This window comes from Schistocerca cancellata, chromosome 4 (assembly GCF_023864275.1).
Source record: "Schistocerca cancellata isolate TAMUIC-IGC-003103 chromosome 4, iqSchCanc2.1, whole genome shotgun sequence".
Taxonomy (NCBI): Eukaryota; Metazoa; Arthropoda; class Insecta; order Orthoptera; family Acrididae; genus Schistocerca; species Schistocerca cancellata.
The window spans coordinates 63652598-63667889 of record NC_064629.1 but is presented as its reverse complement, the minus strand read 5'-3'; the positions used below and the strand labels follow the sequence as shown (position 1 = coordinate 63667889).

The following is a 15292-nucleotide window of genomic DNA, read 5'->3' as shown; positions in this document are numbered from 1 at the left end:
CATTCCTGTGCAGGTATCAGATTGGCAAATGAAATTTTATCACGAACTGATCAAAAATGAACATTGCATCATCATCATCATCATCAGCAGCAGCAGCAGCAGCCGCTCCACTTCTCAAGTTCTCTACTTGGGCAGCAGGGAATGCTACTCTCTTGTGTTACATAATTGAAGCTGTGAAGATCAGAAATGATTCATTCTTGGATGGATGGCTGTGTGTAAGAGCATCACCCTTGAAAAGCAATGGTCTGGGTTTAAGTCCCACAACACACAATATTTCTCTCTTGGGAAGTTTGTAATCTTGATAGTCTGTTCCTTTTCTGCACCAATTTGTTCATATTTCCTTGTATTATGTTGCCACTGCTATATAATTATGGTATTGTCGGTCACGTATGTTTCCTCTAGAGTGTCTATCAGCAGATTACACAAGGATCTGAGGCCCAAAAACAATTTTTTTCCCTTACTGAGTCTTATTGGTGAGTGGGCCTTTTTTTCCACTTCTTTTCCAGACATTTCACACGCTAGTATTCTCACCACTTACAAAAATATTAAGCTGCCATCAGTACAGGAACAAATATTTCATATCTTACACTTGTAAAGTCTGGCAAAACATCGATGTAATGGCATGCATTCATATTCTCTCTCTCTCTCTCTCTCTCTCTCTCTCTCTCTCTCTCTCTCTCTCTCTCTCTGCATTTTATACAGATGAATGATTAACAGCTTTGTTGGCAGACTTACAGCCCAGAAAATCTCGTGACTCTTGAATGGAAACATTTTCCTTTCATTTTTAGTTAGCACCAAACTACATAGCAGGCAGAATATCACAGATACGGCTTCATTTGCATGGGAGAAAACAACTAAGAGTTTATAGCATATGCCCAAACAGATGCTATTCAAATAAAGTAAAATAATTAGGTTTTCCTCCAAAAAACATTACATGCATTCAGCGCATTAAAATACAACATTATTACAAAAACAGAGCATTGTGAGATAGCTGAAACCACAGAAGCACACAAAATGAGCAGTTAAAATTATTAATAACTGAATATTCTGGTCAGTTAAATGCATACAATAATGAAATGATATGTGGTTCTTAGCTGCACATAGTCTGTTTGGCTTTGGCACTTACAAAAACAGTTGCAGTGTTTCACACAGACTACAGTCTGCACATAATTAACAAAATGAATACAGTATACAGAAAGAAACTGACTGCTGTCATCATACAAAATTTAATTATCATATTTAGCAAGGTAATTTGCTGGTACATATCCTTTGTTCCCAAACCTGTCAACTACTAGCCACCATTCGGAATTTCCTTGGGCATCTTCATGTTGGAGAACATTAACAACTTGCCCAGCCTTTATAGCCAATGTAGTAGGTCCCTGGCCTTCAAAGCTGTAGACAGCATAGTAGAACTGCAAGTAAACAAACACTATCAACTATAGCCAATTACAGAATGTGATGGCATAAAGGACCAGCAACTATATATATATATTTTTTATTGATTTAGTTTCTTATCCCATTAGCATACATATTCCTTAATGATGGCTAGTTTTGAATGAGTCCACTCATTTTCAAACCATTGCCTGTATCTTCATCATTTGATTGTAAAATAATTCCAGTGTTGCATGTAAAAGTGTTGGTCGGTTCTTAAAGTATGTATATCTTTGAACTGTCTGTCCTTGGCACAACTAACTTCCATATACTATATTTTTGCTAAGCTGACCTAACGTTAGGAAGTCAATTTGCTAATGACAGACTAAAAATTTTATACATTTCACTGGAATTATTTTACAATCACATAATAAAGACACAAGCAATGGTTTGAAAATCAAAGAACTTGTTCAAAACTAGTCTCTAGTAAGGAATATGTATGCAACTGTGGCAGGAAACATAAATTAATAACTGTTATGTTTTTCACATTAATAACACTGCTAATTTTTGTGTGTGTAAAGGTATACAACACTTCATACAATGATTTAGGTAAATCATGGATGGGAGGGAGAGGAGACAAAACATTTGGAATGTGGTACACTTCAAAAATATTGTAACAATTAAACACAGAGATAATGTATGAAATGAAGAGATATAATAGGGAATACACAAGGGGGAAAAGTCAATAACAAAACCTGTAGATGGGATAGGTTAATTATACATTTTCTAAGACGTTGGCATAGTTAATAAGCCACTGGAAAGCAACTAGGGAGGTGAGTTTAATAAAGCTGCTTAGATGGCAATATTAGTTTATTTCTATTCTCAGCCTAATATAACTTAAGATGTGAGCAGAGTTTTAGAATTTTAAATTGATAGAATAGAGTTTAACAATAATAAATGATAATTTCTACTGATAACATTTCCATAGAAAACATAGATGGTGTTGCTGCATTGTGTCTGCAGACAGTGATGGCGAGGGAAGGGGTGGACAAGATAGGTGGGATGGAGTGATGTTGGAGCTGGAACAGAGAGGAGTTGGAATGTAGAGAGAGAGAGAGAGAGAGAGAGAGAGAGAGAGAGAGAGAGAGAGAGTAGAGGCTCTTGGGTCTATAGCTGGTAGGATGGGAAGAAGTCAGCATGGAGTTCTGGATCAGGAAGGGGGAGCATGTTATAATTTACTTTGGAGGTACTCTCTAACCTATACAGTTCTTTCTAATTTGGTTCAAATGAATAATCAGCCTCAAGTGACATATCCAGCACCATTAAGGTGGGTAGGACGTCAAACGGGCCGTCTTGGAGCAGGAGAGACACCACAGGACATTTTAATTTCCACTGTCTATACTTATACGAATAAATTCATAAAACTTTGTCAGCATGACCAGGAAGGATTCAGGATTCACAATTATAGCATTGGAAGTTAAAATAAATAAATAAATAAATAAATAAAAATAATTTTTTTTTACATGTGAAAGGTCATCATTTTTTTTACTTCTATTGGCTGTGTTTGTTACTATAGGTTCACGTTTCTTCATAAGTAAGAGAGATTCTTCGATGAATTTTGCACAGCATACAAACCATACTTACAGGTTTATGAAACTCTAGAAATTATTTAATTTATGAAAAAATGAATGTGCTTTTACATTTTTAACTTTATGTTTAGAAAAAACTCAAATATTATAGTTAATTATCTCAATTTTTACCATTGTTTTTAATATATTTGGAAAATTCTTGAGTTTCATACACCTGTAAGTATGGTTTGTATGCTGTGCAAAAGTAATCGAAGAATCTCCCTTACTTATGAAGAAAAGTGTACCTATAGCAACAAATGCAGCCAATGGTAAGTGAAAAAAGTTGAAATACAAATGTAAAAAAATAAATTATTTTCTTATATTTTTGAACTTCCACCACTATAAGTGTAAATCCTGAATCCTTTCTGGTCATTCTGACAAAGTTTTATGAATTTATTTGTAAAAGTATAGGCAGTGGAAGTTAAATATTCTTGTGGTGTCTCTCCCGCTCTAAGTCGTCCCGTTTGATGTCCTACACCCCCTTAATTAATTGGGAATGTGGTACAAGATTTCAGGATCGCCATAAGTTTCCCTAGGTGAAATTCCCTGATTTCAGACAAGTTTTAACATTTTTCCCTGACAAAATTTGAGATCTCAAGGGTAAGTAAAGACATAAGTTGACAAAAAGAAGTAAGGACTTCTGTATTTCTCCCCTGTGTGAGCAAAATCTTAAGTACTATCATCATCTTTTGTAATGAACTCTTTTTAGATGGAGAAAGCAAGCCAAATGGTATGTGTTTCATTAGGGCCACTTGTTGTTTCATTTCAGAAAACAAAACACATTAGGTGACAAAAATACCCATTTCCTTGGAGTCTCAAGACAGATTTAAAATACCTTCACTGATTTCAGAAATAACCCTAGAAAAAAGTACGCCTTTTGAAAGAAGTGTATAAGGCAGGGAAGAGTTGTGTAAACCAACACTGTAGGTGACCACCAATAAAATGTTGGTTCTACAATGTTCGTTATTGAAGACTACCTTATGTCTATTATTTAACAGGTATTGTGTGATTTTTATTTCAGGAAATATACAAGTACATAATATATGAACTGCCAGTGACTGCCACAATTTTCTTCTTCACAGTTCGTGAAATCCATCACTCGTGGCCTCTGGCCTGCCAAGGAGCACTGCAGTCCCGAGTCCGTGTACGAACCATGAAAATCCACCGCATTATGCCACACACACAAACACACCCGACCTGCAGGCGGATCAGTGAGACTAGATCCGACGGGATAGAGCTTGCACGTTAGTGGGAAACAATGGGCTTCAGTTCGGCAGGCCCGATCCGTCAGAAATACCTGCAGAAATGGCCTCCAACTTTGGCCCTTTGTGGAAGTCCACTCGTGTGGCCAGCTTCCACATCTCACAGACACCACGTTGATGAAATGAGACCGTGGTGATCAAAATAGATAACTTGCGCAAATACTCTGAGAATCCAATACTAATGAGGACAGGCAGCAACTCAATGTAAAGATGATCACTGAGCTGCAGACAGGCACGTAGAAAAGACAATCACACTCTCACAACAATTTTCGGCCATAGCCTTTGTCAGAAAATAAGAGCATACACACATTCACATAGTTACTCAGACACAACTCGTGCACACGTGACCACCGTCTCTGGCTGCTGTGTCAACAATCTCTGAGAATCAGATCCAAACAAACCACTCCTCATGCCTCCCTGCCTCTCATCGGCAGCTGCTAGCTAGTGGCAGCACTGATGGCAAACCAAGGGGAATGGTAGGAAGGGGAGAAGCAGTAAGATGAGGGAGTAGGGAAGTGGCACACGTACTCAGCTGTAACCAGCCAGTGATGAAGCATTACATCTCAGTAAACAAACCATTTCATCTAATGAGAAAAAAAAACGAGATTTTTCTAATTCCCTTATATGTTTGAAATTCCCTGATTTCCAGGTCTGGTGGTAACCCTGGATTTTTATGACTGCATAATTTGCTCCTTTCTTTGCCAGAGGCAAGCTGTCAACTTCATTATTCATGTTGTTTTCAAATCCTAAATGGTTGGTAATAACAAACCTGAAAATCTAAATGTACTTTGTTTGATGAACCCTCTGCCAGGCACTTAAATGTGATTTTCAGATTAGCTATGTAGATGCCGAAACTTTTACTAGAATGCCTAATTCTTTGAAGACATAGGCAGCCTATAATCCTTATGACACATTTCTGTTGCATATACAATAATGGGAAAGTTGAACTCCCTTCTCTACCACCAACCCCAGCATTACCAAAATTTCAGGACTGTATCCGAGCCGACTCCATTTTGTTCCTATATCCTCCATCACGTGGTCCAGCCATATCTTCCTTGGTCTTCCTACCAGTCTTCTATCAAGTACATCTGTGTGTAGCCACTGTTTTGCTTCATAGCAAACCAGTGGTTACACACAGATGTGTTTGGTAAAAGACCATTCATTTGACAAGGGCATTTTGTGCATTCTAGCTTCTTCCCATATTTTTTTCATTTATTACTGTATCCTTCCTAGTTTTCTGGACCATAGTTCATAAGAACTTCATTACTGTGGCTCGCAGACTGTTGTCGACGAGTACAGTCATTGTGCAGGATTCTGATTTTTGAGTTTGGTTTTTGATCTCGTGCTGTATCCTCTTGTTGCCTGAAATTATGCAACCGAGACATTTGTACTGGCCTGCTTTTCCAGCCTCATTTTTCCTTTCTCGCTTTGCAAATATTTTGGATTCATTTAGTGTTAATCCACGTGCCTTTAGATGGTCGGCCCCTCATATATTAGCCCAAATTACTACATCATCTGCAGATGCAAGTGTTCTGATGTTCTGCTTCATTCTCTTCATAACTTCATCTATGACAGTGATAAAAAGTTATGGCAAAACGGCACTCCTTTGCTGAACTCCTTCAGAATCAATCATAATTACCATTTCCTATCCGTATGAAACTGCAGTAGCTTTTGTAAAGCATTTTAACTTTCAGAATTAGCCTTGTGGGTACATTTTTTATTTCTTAGGCTCTCCCATATGGTGTTCCTTGTAACACTATCAAACACTTTTTCAAGTGCTTAAGTCACGAGTGTTATGTCTCTGTCCTACCAGCATTCTGAATGCAAATATAAGACCTGTAGTAGCACACTGTTCTCTTAATCCATACTGCTTTTCCTGTAGTTGTGGTTCTATTTGCCTTTCCTCATGTATTTTCTCAAATATTTTCAGACCATATGATGATAGGGCATTTCTCTATAACAGCTACATTTTTACAGCTTCCTTTTTTAAAGAGAGGTGCTGTTATTTCCTTTTTCTAATCATCAGGAATTTTCCCATCCTTCCATATTGCACCTATTACTCCATGAAGCCACTTTTTTCTAGTGGACCAAGTGCTTTGATCCTGTCTGCACTGACCCCATCAACATCTGTAGATTTTTCTTTTGGTTTAAAATGGGGGCTGTTTCTACTTCCTTCCATGTTGGTGGACTCTCTTGATTGGTCTCACCATTACAACTGAAACTAACCTGAGTGGTTACATCAGTGGGGGTCTTCAAAATAGAATTCCATTATCTTCCTTATTTATGGCTCCTCTTACATTCCTTATTGTTAAAAGTGAGGTGGCACACTGGAGTCACATTTGGGAGGACGAATGTTCAAATCTGTGTTTTACCATTCAGATTTAGGTTTTCCGTGATTCCCTACATTACTCCAGGCAAATGCCAACATGGATCCTTTGAAAAGGCTTGGCCAATTTCCTTTCCTATCCTTGAAACATTCCAAGCATTGTTCTCCATTTCTAATGACCTTGATGTCAACAGGACATTAAACACTGATCATTTTTCTTATTGTTTGGTACAGTAGTTTATCTGTGAAATCAGTCCAAGCTTTCTGTTTTTCTTCATGCACAATTATTTTTGCTTTTAGCTTCAGATCTTTGTATTTCTGCTATAATCAGAGTTGTAAAAAGACCACAGACTATCATAAGTAAGCTTAGACTATGGTGGTTTTCTTAGTAGCGTTGGTCAGTCAGTATCATAACCTGTACCTTAGCTTTGTTGTATACCTATCAGGAATTACCTCATTTCGGTCCTTATGTTTGTTTACATATGCAGTCAGTTTCATATTAAACTTTTCTAGAAACTGAGGGAGGATATACAAAGTGAATAACCTAAAACTTTCATCGCAAATATTGCGGAGTTGGGAAGTGTTACTGATGTGCAGTTTTCACAGAATGGATAGGTAATCAGGGGCTTATATTGTTAGCCAATAAACAGATGGTAATAATACTTAGAAAGTGTATTTATTGTGCAAACACACATTTTTTAAATGGAACAATACCTATTGACATTAACAAACTAAAATTAGGGTAAATTAAAATGTCTGTGGTGGTTGTTGCAAGATTCTAGTTAGAGTCATTTATGAAGGATCGTATTTTGAAAAGTTTCCACATCGACACTTTTTTGTGTCGTTCAACCTGCATAGTTGCTAGATACAATGATGTTATGTTTGCTTACAGTATGCTTGTGTGTTCCTCGAGTGCATTCAAATTGCTAGTCAGTTAATGTGTGACAGTCCAAGCAGTAGATTGTGAGTGAACAATGGGATTTACCAATGCAGAAAAAGCTGACATGCCCATGGTGTATGGAGTGTGTAGGATGTTCTTATACAGTGTATGCGACAAGATGTACCATTAGATGTCAACCATCTTTGCAGTTATGTGACAACATAACAGAAGGAAACAAGTGATAACAGAAGAGAGGGAAACTACCATTCTTTCTGCTATTGCAGTTGATCCACAAGTCAGTTCCCACTAGAGATGGGTCGTTTGTGAATTAATGGGTCCAAAGGAATGGTTCACCAAGATGAACTGAACGAGGGAAGAATGAATTCTAAGGAACGGTCTTTCACAGTTCACTTTGGTCACAGCTTTCTACTTATAGTTCCCAGGAACAGGAAACGGTCGGTCTCGTTCCTGAATGACACGTCGGCGGGTCTCATTCCAGCCTTGATCCCATTCCCATCTGTCTCGGTCTCGGTCGGCCGGACTCGTCCTTCTTCGCGTGGCCACTCATCGCAGTTCCACTGCTGATGTCTCATAATTAGTTCAGTATCGAGTTGTTGTTGTTGTTGTGTTTCGTTAGCTTTGTATGCCCATTCTAGATCTATCTCAAACCTTTTTTGAACTTTGAACTTCTGGTTCTTTTTGTATTCTATTCACCATCCACGACCGGTGATTAAAATGTATTTTATAATTACGTCAATTACATAAAAATTGTGTGTTATGTAATACATACACCTTTTCAGGTAACAAAATGGCGTATCAGCTTACTTCACTATTTCGATAAACAGCAGAAGAAATACTTGTAAAAAGGCAATATTTTTTGTTAGTACACACATGATAAGGATGTCAGCACAGCACACAGGAGTGGCCATTTTCTGTCTTTTTTTGATCCAAGGTAAAAAAGCATGTTCATTGTTATGGAAAGCAGACCGACTTACAACTGAATGAAGCCCACACTTCATAATTGAGTTTATGGTGTCACAATTTGTAAAGAGAATATGATAACGTCTACAATATTGTTTCAGTGGTACAGGGTGGCGCATGAAAAATTGGCCCCAAGTACTAGACTGCTCATTGTTGTTTACCAATCATCAGCTATTGTTTCAAAGTTGTTTGCATTAGCTTATTTGTTACTTCTTCACTGCCTAATTATTACATGTTTATCTATTCTGCTCGTAGCAGTCAACAAATCGCGCGTAACTGGCAAGCAGTCTGTACTTGGCGCCGGTTTTTCGTGCGCTACCTTATATTATTTCACTGCAATCAGCCACATGATGCTGCAATTGCTTAAACGAGATGTTTTGCAGAATCACAAAAATTACATGTGTTTGAGAATTCTGTCATGAATAAAAACTCTCTACTCCAGAGTGGAGGCAAGTGCCCCTCTTGGCGCCTTCCATCTTCAATTTTTCATAAGAACCATATACCAAGCACAATGAATGGTTCCCAAAAAAAGAACAATCACCAGTGAACTAGTTCCTGAGGATGATCGACTTTGCCCATCTCTAGTTCCCACACCACTGCATGAGGATGAGGAAGTGTCCTACACATTCACCACTGACATCGGTTCCATCCCTATCACATCTCTCTACAAACCATGGCCACGACAGCTGTCATCAAGTTTTAGCTCAGGACCATTGTGGGAATAATTATAATAATGAAATGAGTGTTGCATTTTTGCACTTAGGCTCTGTTTACTGAGGCTATTTCTTCATTCCATTACTAGTTCTGGCATTTTAAGCCATTCTCAAATGTTCAGTTTGAGAAGATAGCTCCCCCAAATATATGTCAAACATCAAGACCAGTAAAAATTTGTAAACCAAAACTGATATAAGCACATCATGTGAATGTGCTGGCTTCTACCTACAGTCTAGTTGATGTGTTGCCATTTTTCACACCATGACCAGGAAAGAAGGTTCAGCATTGTTGACATAGATTTTTTTGTACCCTGAATGAAATGTATAATGACAATTACCTGGTATCCACATCATCATCTTGTATCACAGAAGGGGCTGAAGTTGGTGTAACCTCCTTTTATTCCACCTTTATCATGCATTGGCATGATTAGTAATGGATTTGGCAAAGGTTTTTTTAAAGGGTGGCCAGATGCCCTTCCTGTAACCACCCTGTTCCTGGGACAGAATATGTGTACACCAACTGCCTGCGTTTAGTGTTATTCATGTGAACTGTGGGACTTGGATACCTGCCCAGTATTCTCCTCGCAGGATATGGGAAACTGCCGTCTGTGTCACGTCTGCTGTGCAGCGAGCTACATAAATTTAAGTATTAACTGTATTTTTCTTACTTGTCACTTCTTCTTCCATGTGTTTTTGCTTTTAGGAAGCTTTAATTGTCGAGTGCTAGTAATAGTGTTCCATAGATTTCGTGTTTGTTTTGAATACAGTCAGAGAGATTCCCTTTAGTTAGCCACAGTGCCAGTAGTGCTATTGTTTGTTTTGAATGCAGTCCACACACAGGTAGTGCTATTTTAGTTGTTTTCTACAAGAAGTGTCTAGTAACCACAGTTTAGTCAACTATCAGCTGCCTTTAGTGAATTAGCAGTCTAGTTAAAAGTCTATTAACTCTCTATAGTAAATTGATTTCTTACGATGGATAGGATGTGTGACTGCTGTGTACGGACTCAGGAGGAGCTGGCCACTGTTCGTGAACAGCTGAATGTGTTGATGGCCGCGGTCAGCCATCTTCAGGATGCTGCCTCGGAGTGTAGCGGCAGTGGGGAGTCTAGTTGTCGCATGGTACACCCCAGGTGTTACATGCTTCACCCACTGTCCCTGCTGTCAAGACATCTTCGCGGGTACCGGGCGCAGTTGGGCCACCCTCTCCCCAAGCGGAGTGGTGGGTTCAGCGACGTTCGCGGCGCAAGAGGTGGAGGGTCAATATGGAGGCTGGCCGTGTGGCATCGCCCACTATGCCTGTGAGTGGACATGTGGCTGCTCCAGGCACACAGGGGGAGGGGTTTATTAGTGATTGGGAGCTCCAACGTTAGGCAGGTGATGGAGCCCCTTAGGGAAATAGCGGAAAGGTCAGGGAAGAAGGCCAGTGTTCACTCTGTCTGCTTGCCGGGGGGTCTCATCCGAGATGTGGAGGAGGCCCTGCTGTCGGCGATAGAGAGCACTGGGTGCACCTGACTGCAAATTGTTGCTCATGTCGGCACCAATGACTCCTGCCGTCTGGGTTCAGAGGTCATCCTCAGTTCATACAGGCGGTTGGCGGAGTTGGTGAAGGCGGAAAGCCTCGCTCGCGGGGTGGAATCTGAGCTAACTATTTTGTAGTATCGTTTCCAGAACCGATCGCGGTCCTCTGGTTTGCAGCCAAGCGGAAGGCTTAAACCAGAGGCTCAGACGATTCTGCGGAGACCTGGGGTGCAAATTTCTCGACCTCCGCTATCGGGTGGAGATATGTAGGGTCCCCCTGAATAGGTCAGGTGTGCACTACACGCAGGAAGCTGCTACAAGGGTAGTGGAGTACATGTGGAGTGCACATGTGGGTTTTTAGGTTAGAGAATTCCCTCCCTAGGCCCGACAAGATGCCTCCTGAGATGCGGCAAGCTAGGAGTAGGCAAAATGCAACAGGGAATAACAATATTAATCTGCTAATAGCAAACTGCAGGAGCGTCTATAGAAAGGTCCCAGAACTGCTCTCATTAATAAATGGTCACAATGTCCACATTGTAATAGGGACAGAAAGTTGGCTGAAACCAGATGTAAACAGTAATGAAATTCTAAACTCAGATTGGAATGTATACCACAGAGACAGGCTGGACAGTGAACGGGGAGGCATGTTTATAGCGATAAGAAGTGCAATAGTATCGAAAGAAATTGACGGAGATCCGAAATGTGAAATAATTTGGGTGAAGATCACGGTTAAAGCAGGTTCAGACATGGTAATTGGATATCTCTATAGGCCCCCTGGCTCAGCAGCTGTTGTGGCTGAGCACCTGAAAGATAATTTGGAAAATATTTTGAGTAGATTTCCCCACCATGTTATAGTTCTAGGTGGAGATTTTAATTTGCCGGATATAGACTGGGTGACTCAAACGTTCATAATGGGTGGCAGGGACACAGAATCCAGTGAAATTTTTTTATGTGCTTTATCTGAAAACTACCTTGAGCAGTTAAACAGAGAACTGACTCGTGGCGATAACGTATTAGACCTTCTGGTGACAAATAGACCTGAACTATTTGAAACAGTTAACACAGAACAGGGAATCAACAATCATAAAGCGATTACAGCATATAGAAATATTAAAAAAAGGTAGGAAGATTTTTCTGTTTAGTAAAAGTGACAAAAAGCAGATTTCAGAGTACCTGATGGCTCAACACAAAAGTTTTGTCTCAAGTACAGATAGTGTTGAGGATCAGTGGACAACGTTCAAAACCATCGTACAATATGTGTTAGATGAGTATGTGCCAAGCAAGATCGTAAGAGATGGAAAACAGCCCCTGTGGTACAACAACTGAGTCAGAAAACTGCTGCGGAAGCAAAGGGAACTTCACAGCAAACATAAACATAGCCAAAGCTTGCAGACAAACAAAAATTACGCGAAGCAAAATGTAGTGTGAGGAGGGATATGCGAGAGGCGTTCAATGAATTTGAAAGTAAAGTTCTGTGTACTGACTTGGCAGAAAATCCTAAGAAATTTTGGTCTTATGTCAAAGCGGTAGCTGGATCAAAACAAAATGTCCAGACACTCTGTGACCAAAATGGTACTGAAACAGAGGATGACAGACTGAAGGCTGAAATACTAAATGTCTTTTTCCAAAGCTATTTCACAGAGGAAGACTGCACTGTAGTTCCTTCTCTAGATTGTCGCACTGATGACAAAATGGTAGATATCGAAATAGATTACAGAAGGATAGAAAAACAATTAAAATCCCTCAAAAGAGGAAAGGCCGCTGGACCTGATGGGATACCAGTTCGATTTTACACAGAGTACGCGAAGGAACTTGCCCCCCTTCTTGCAGCGGTGTAGCGTAGGTCTCTAGAAGAGCATATCGTTCCAAAGGATTGGAAAAGGGCACAGGTCATCCCCGTTTTCAAGAAGGGACGTTGCACAGATGTGCAGAACTATAGACCTATATCTCTAACGTCTATCAGTTGTAGAATTTTGGAACATGTATTACGTTCGAGTATAATGACTTTTCTGGAGACTAGAAATCTACTCTGTAGGAATCAGCATGGGTTTCGAAAAAGATGATCGTGTGAAACCCAGCTCGCGCTATTCGTCCACGAGACTCAGACGGCCATAGACACGGGTTCCCAGGTAGATGCCATGTTTCTTGACTTCTGCAAGGCGTTCGATACAGTTTCCCAGAGTCGTTTAATGAACAAAGTAAGAGCATATGGATTATCAGACCAATTGTGTGATTGGATTGAAGAGTTCCTAGATAACAGAATGCAGCATGTCATTCTCAATGGAGAGAAGTCTTCTGAAGTAAGAGTGATTTCAAGCGTGCCGCAGGGGAGTGTCATAGGACCATTGCTATTCACAATACGCATAAATGACCTTGTGGATGACATCGGAAGTTCACTGAGGCTTTTTGCAGATGATGCTGTGGTGTATCGAGAGGTTGCAACAATGGAAAATTGTACCGAAATGCAGGAGGATCTGCAGCGAATTGACACATGGTGCAGGGAATGGCAATTGAATCTCAATGTAGACAAGTGTAATGTGCTGCGAATACATAGAAAGAAAGATCCCTTATCATTTAGCTACAATATAGCAGGTCAGCAACTGGAAGCATTTATTTCCATAAATTATCTGGGAGTACGCTTTAGGAGTGATTTAAAATGGAATGATCATATAAAGTTGACCGTTGGTAAAGCAGATGGCAGACTGAGATACATTGGAAGAATCCTAAGGAAATGCAATCCGAAAACAAAGGAAGTAGGTTACAGTATGCTTGTTCGCCCACTGCTTGAATACTGCTCAGCAGTGTGGGATCCGTACCAGATAGGGTTGATAGAAGAGATAGAGAAGATCCAACAGAGAGCAGTGCACTTCGTTAAAGGAGCATTTAGTAATCGCGAAAGCATTATGAAGATGATAGATAAACTCCAGTGGAAGACTCTGCAGGAGAGATGCTCAGTAGCTCGGTACGGGCTTTTGTTGAAGTTTCGAGAACATACCTTCACCGAGGAGTCAAGCAGTATATTGATCCCTCCTGCGTATATCTCGTGAAGAGACCATGAGGATAAAATCAGGGACATTAGAGCCCACACAGAGGCGTACCGACAATCCTCCTTTCCACGAACAATATGAGACTGGAATAGAAGGGAGAACCGATAGAGGTACTCAAGGTACCCTCCGCCACACACCATCAGGTGGCTTGCGGAGTATGGATGTAGATGTATGAGGTGCATGCAAGTGCTAAGGCCTCCGATTTTTTTTCTAATTAACTACTCACCCAAAATTGACGAAACTGGCGTTACTTCTCGACGTAATCGCCCTGCAGACGTACACATTTTTCACAACGCTGACGCCATGATTCCATGGCAGCGGCAAAGGCTTCTTTAGGAGTCTGTTTTGACCACTGGAAAATCGCTGAGGCAATAGCAGCACGGCTGGTGAATGTGCGGCCACGGAGAGTGTCTTTCATTGGTGGAAAAAGCCAAAAGTCACTAGGAGCCAGGTCAGGTGAGTAGGGAGCATTAGGAATCACTTCAAAGTTGTTATCACAAAGAAACTATTGCGTAACGTTAGCTCGACGTGCGGGTGCGTTGTCTTGGTGAAACAGCACACACGCAGCCCTTCCCGGACATTTTTGTTGCAGTGCAGGAAGGAATTTGTTCTTCAAAACATTTTCGTAGGATGCACCTGTTACCGTAGAGCCCTTTGGAATGCAATGGGTAAGGATTACGCTCTCGCTGTCCCAGAACATGGACACCATCATTTTTTTTAGCATTGGCGGTTACCCGAAACTTTTTTGGTGGCGGTGAATCTGTGTTCTTCCATTGAGCTGACTGGCGCTTTGTTTCTGGATTGAAAAATGGCACCCACGTCTCATCGATTGTCACAACCGACGAAAAGAATGTCCATTCATGCTGTCATTGCGCGTCAACATTGCTTGGCAACATGCCACACGGGCAGCCATGTGGTCGTCCGTCAGCATTCGTGGCACCCACCTGGATGACGCTTTTCGCATTTTCAGGTCGTCATGCAGGATTGTGTGCACAGAACCCACAGAAATGCCAACTCTGGAGGCGATCTGTTCAACAGTCATTCGGCGATCCCCCAAAACAATTCTCTCCACTTTCTTGATCATGTCGTCAGACCGGCTTGTGCGAGCCCAAGGTTGTTTCGGTTTGTTGTCACACGATGTTCTGCCTTCATTAAATTGTCGCACCCATGAACGCACTTTCGACACATCCATAACTCCATCACCACATGTCTCCTTCAACTGTCGATGAATTTCAATTGGTTTCACACTACACAAATTGAGAAAAGGAATGATTGCACGCTGTTCAAGTAAGGAAAACGTCGCCATTTTAAGTATTTAAAACAGTTCTCATTCTCGCCGCTTGTGGTAAAATTCCATCTGCCGTATGGTGCTGCCATCTCTGGAACGTATTGACAATGAACGCGGCCTCATTCTAAAACAATGTGCATGTTTCTATCTCTTTCCACTCCGGAGAAAAAAATCGGAAGCCTTAGAACTTGAATGCACCTCGTAGATGTAGATGTAGAACTGTCCAAAACCCACATCCAGGCTGGCCGGCACACCAATCCTCAATGTTAATCCACCAT

The 15292-nt window shown here is 40.7% G+C and overlaps 1 protein-coding gene across 2 annotated transcripts in view; it reads right to left on the bottom strand.

Moving 5' to 3' along the window:
* Positions 1 to 650: 650 nt before the first annotated feature.
* The window catches only part of LOC126183634 (dynamin-binding protein-like), a 241347-nt gene continuing 226705 nt past the window's right edge, over positions 651 to 15292 (bottom strand). For both annotated transcript variants that reach the window (XM_049925755.1, XM_049925756.1), the window contains exon 22: positions 651 to 1412. In XM_049925755.1, the coding sequence (XP_049781712.1) occupies positions 1227 to 1412 (186 nt within the window). In that variant the 3' untranslated portion in view covers positions 651 to 1226. The remainder of the gene's footprint in view (positions 1413 to 15292) is intronic.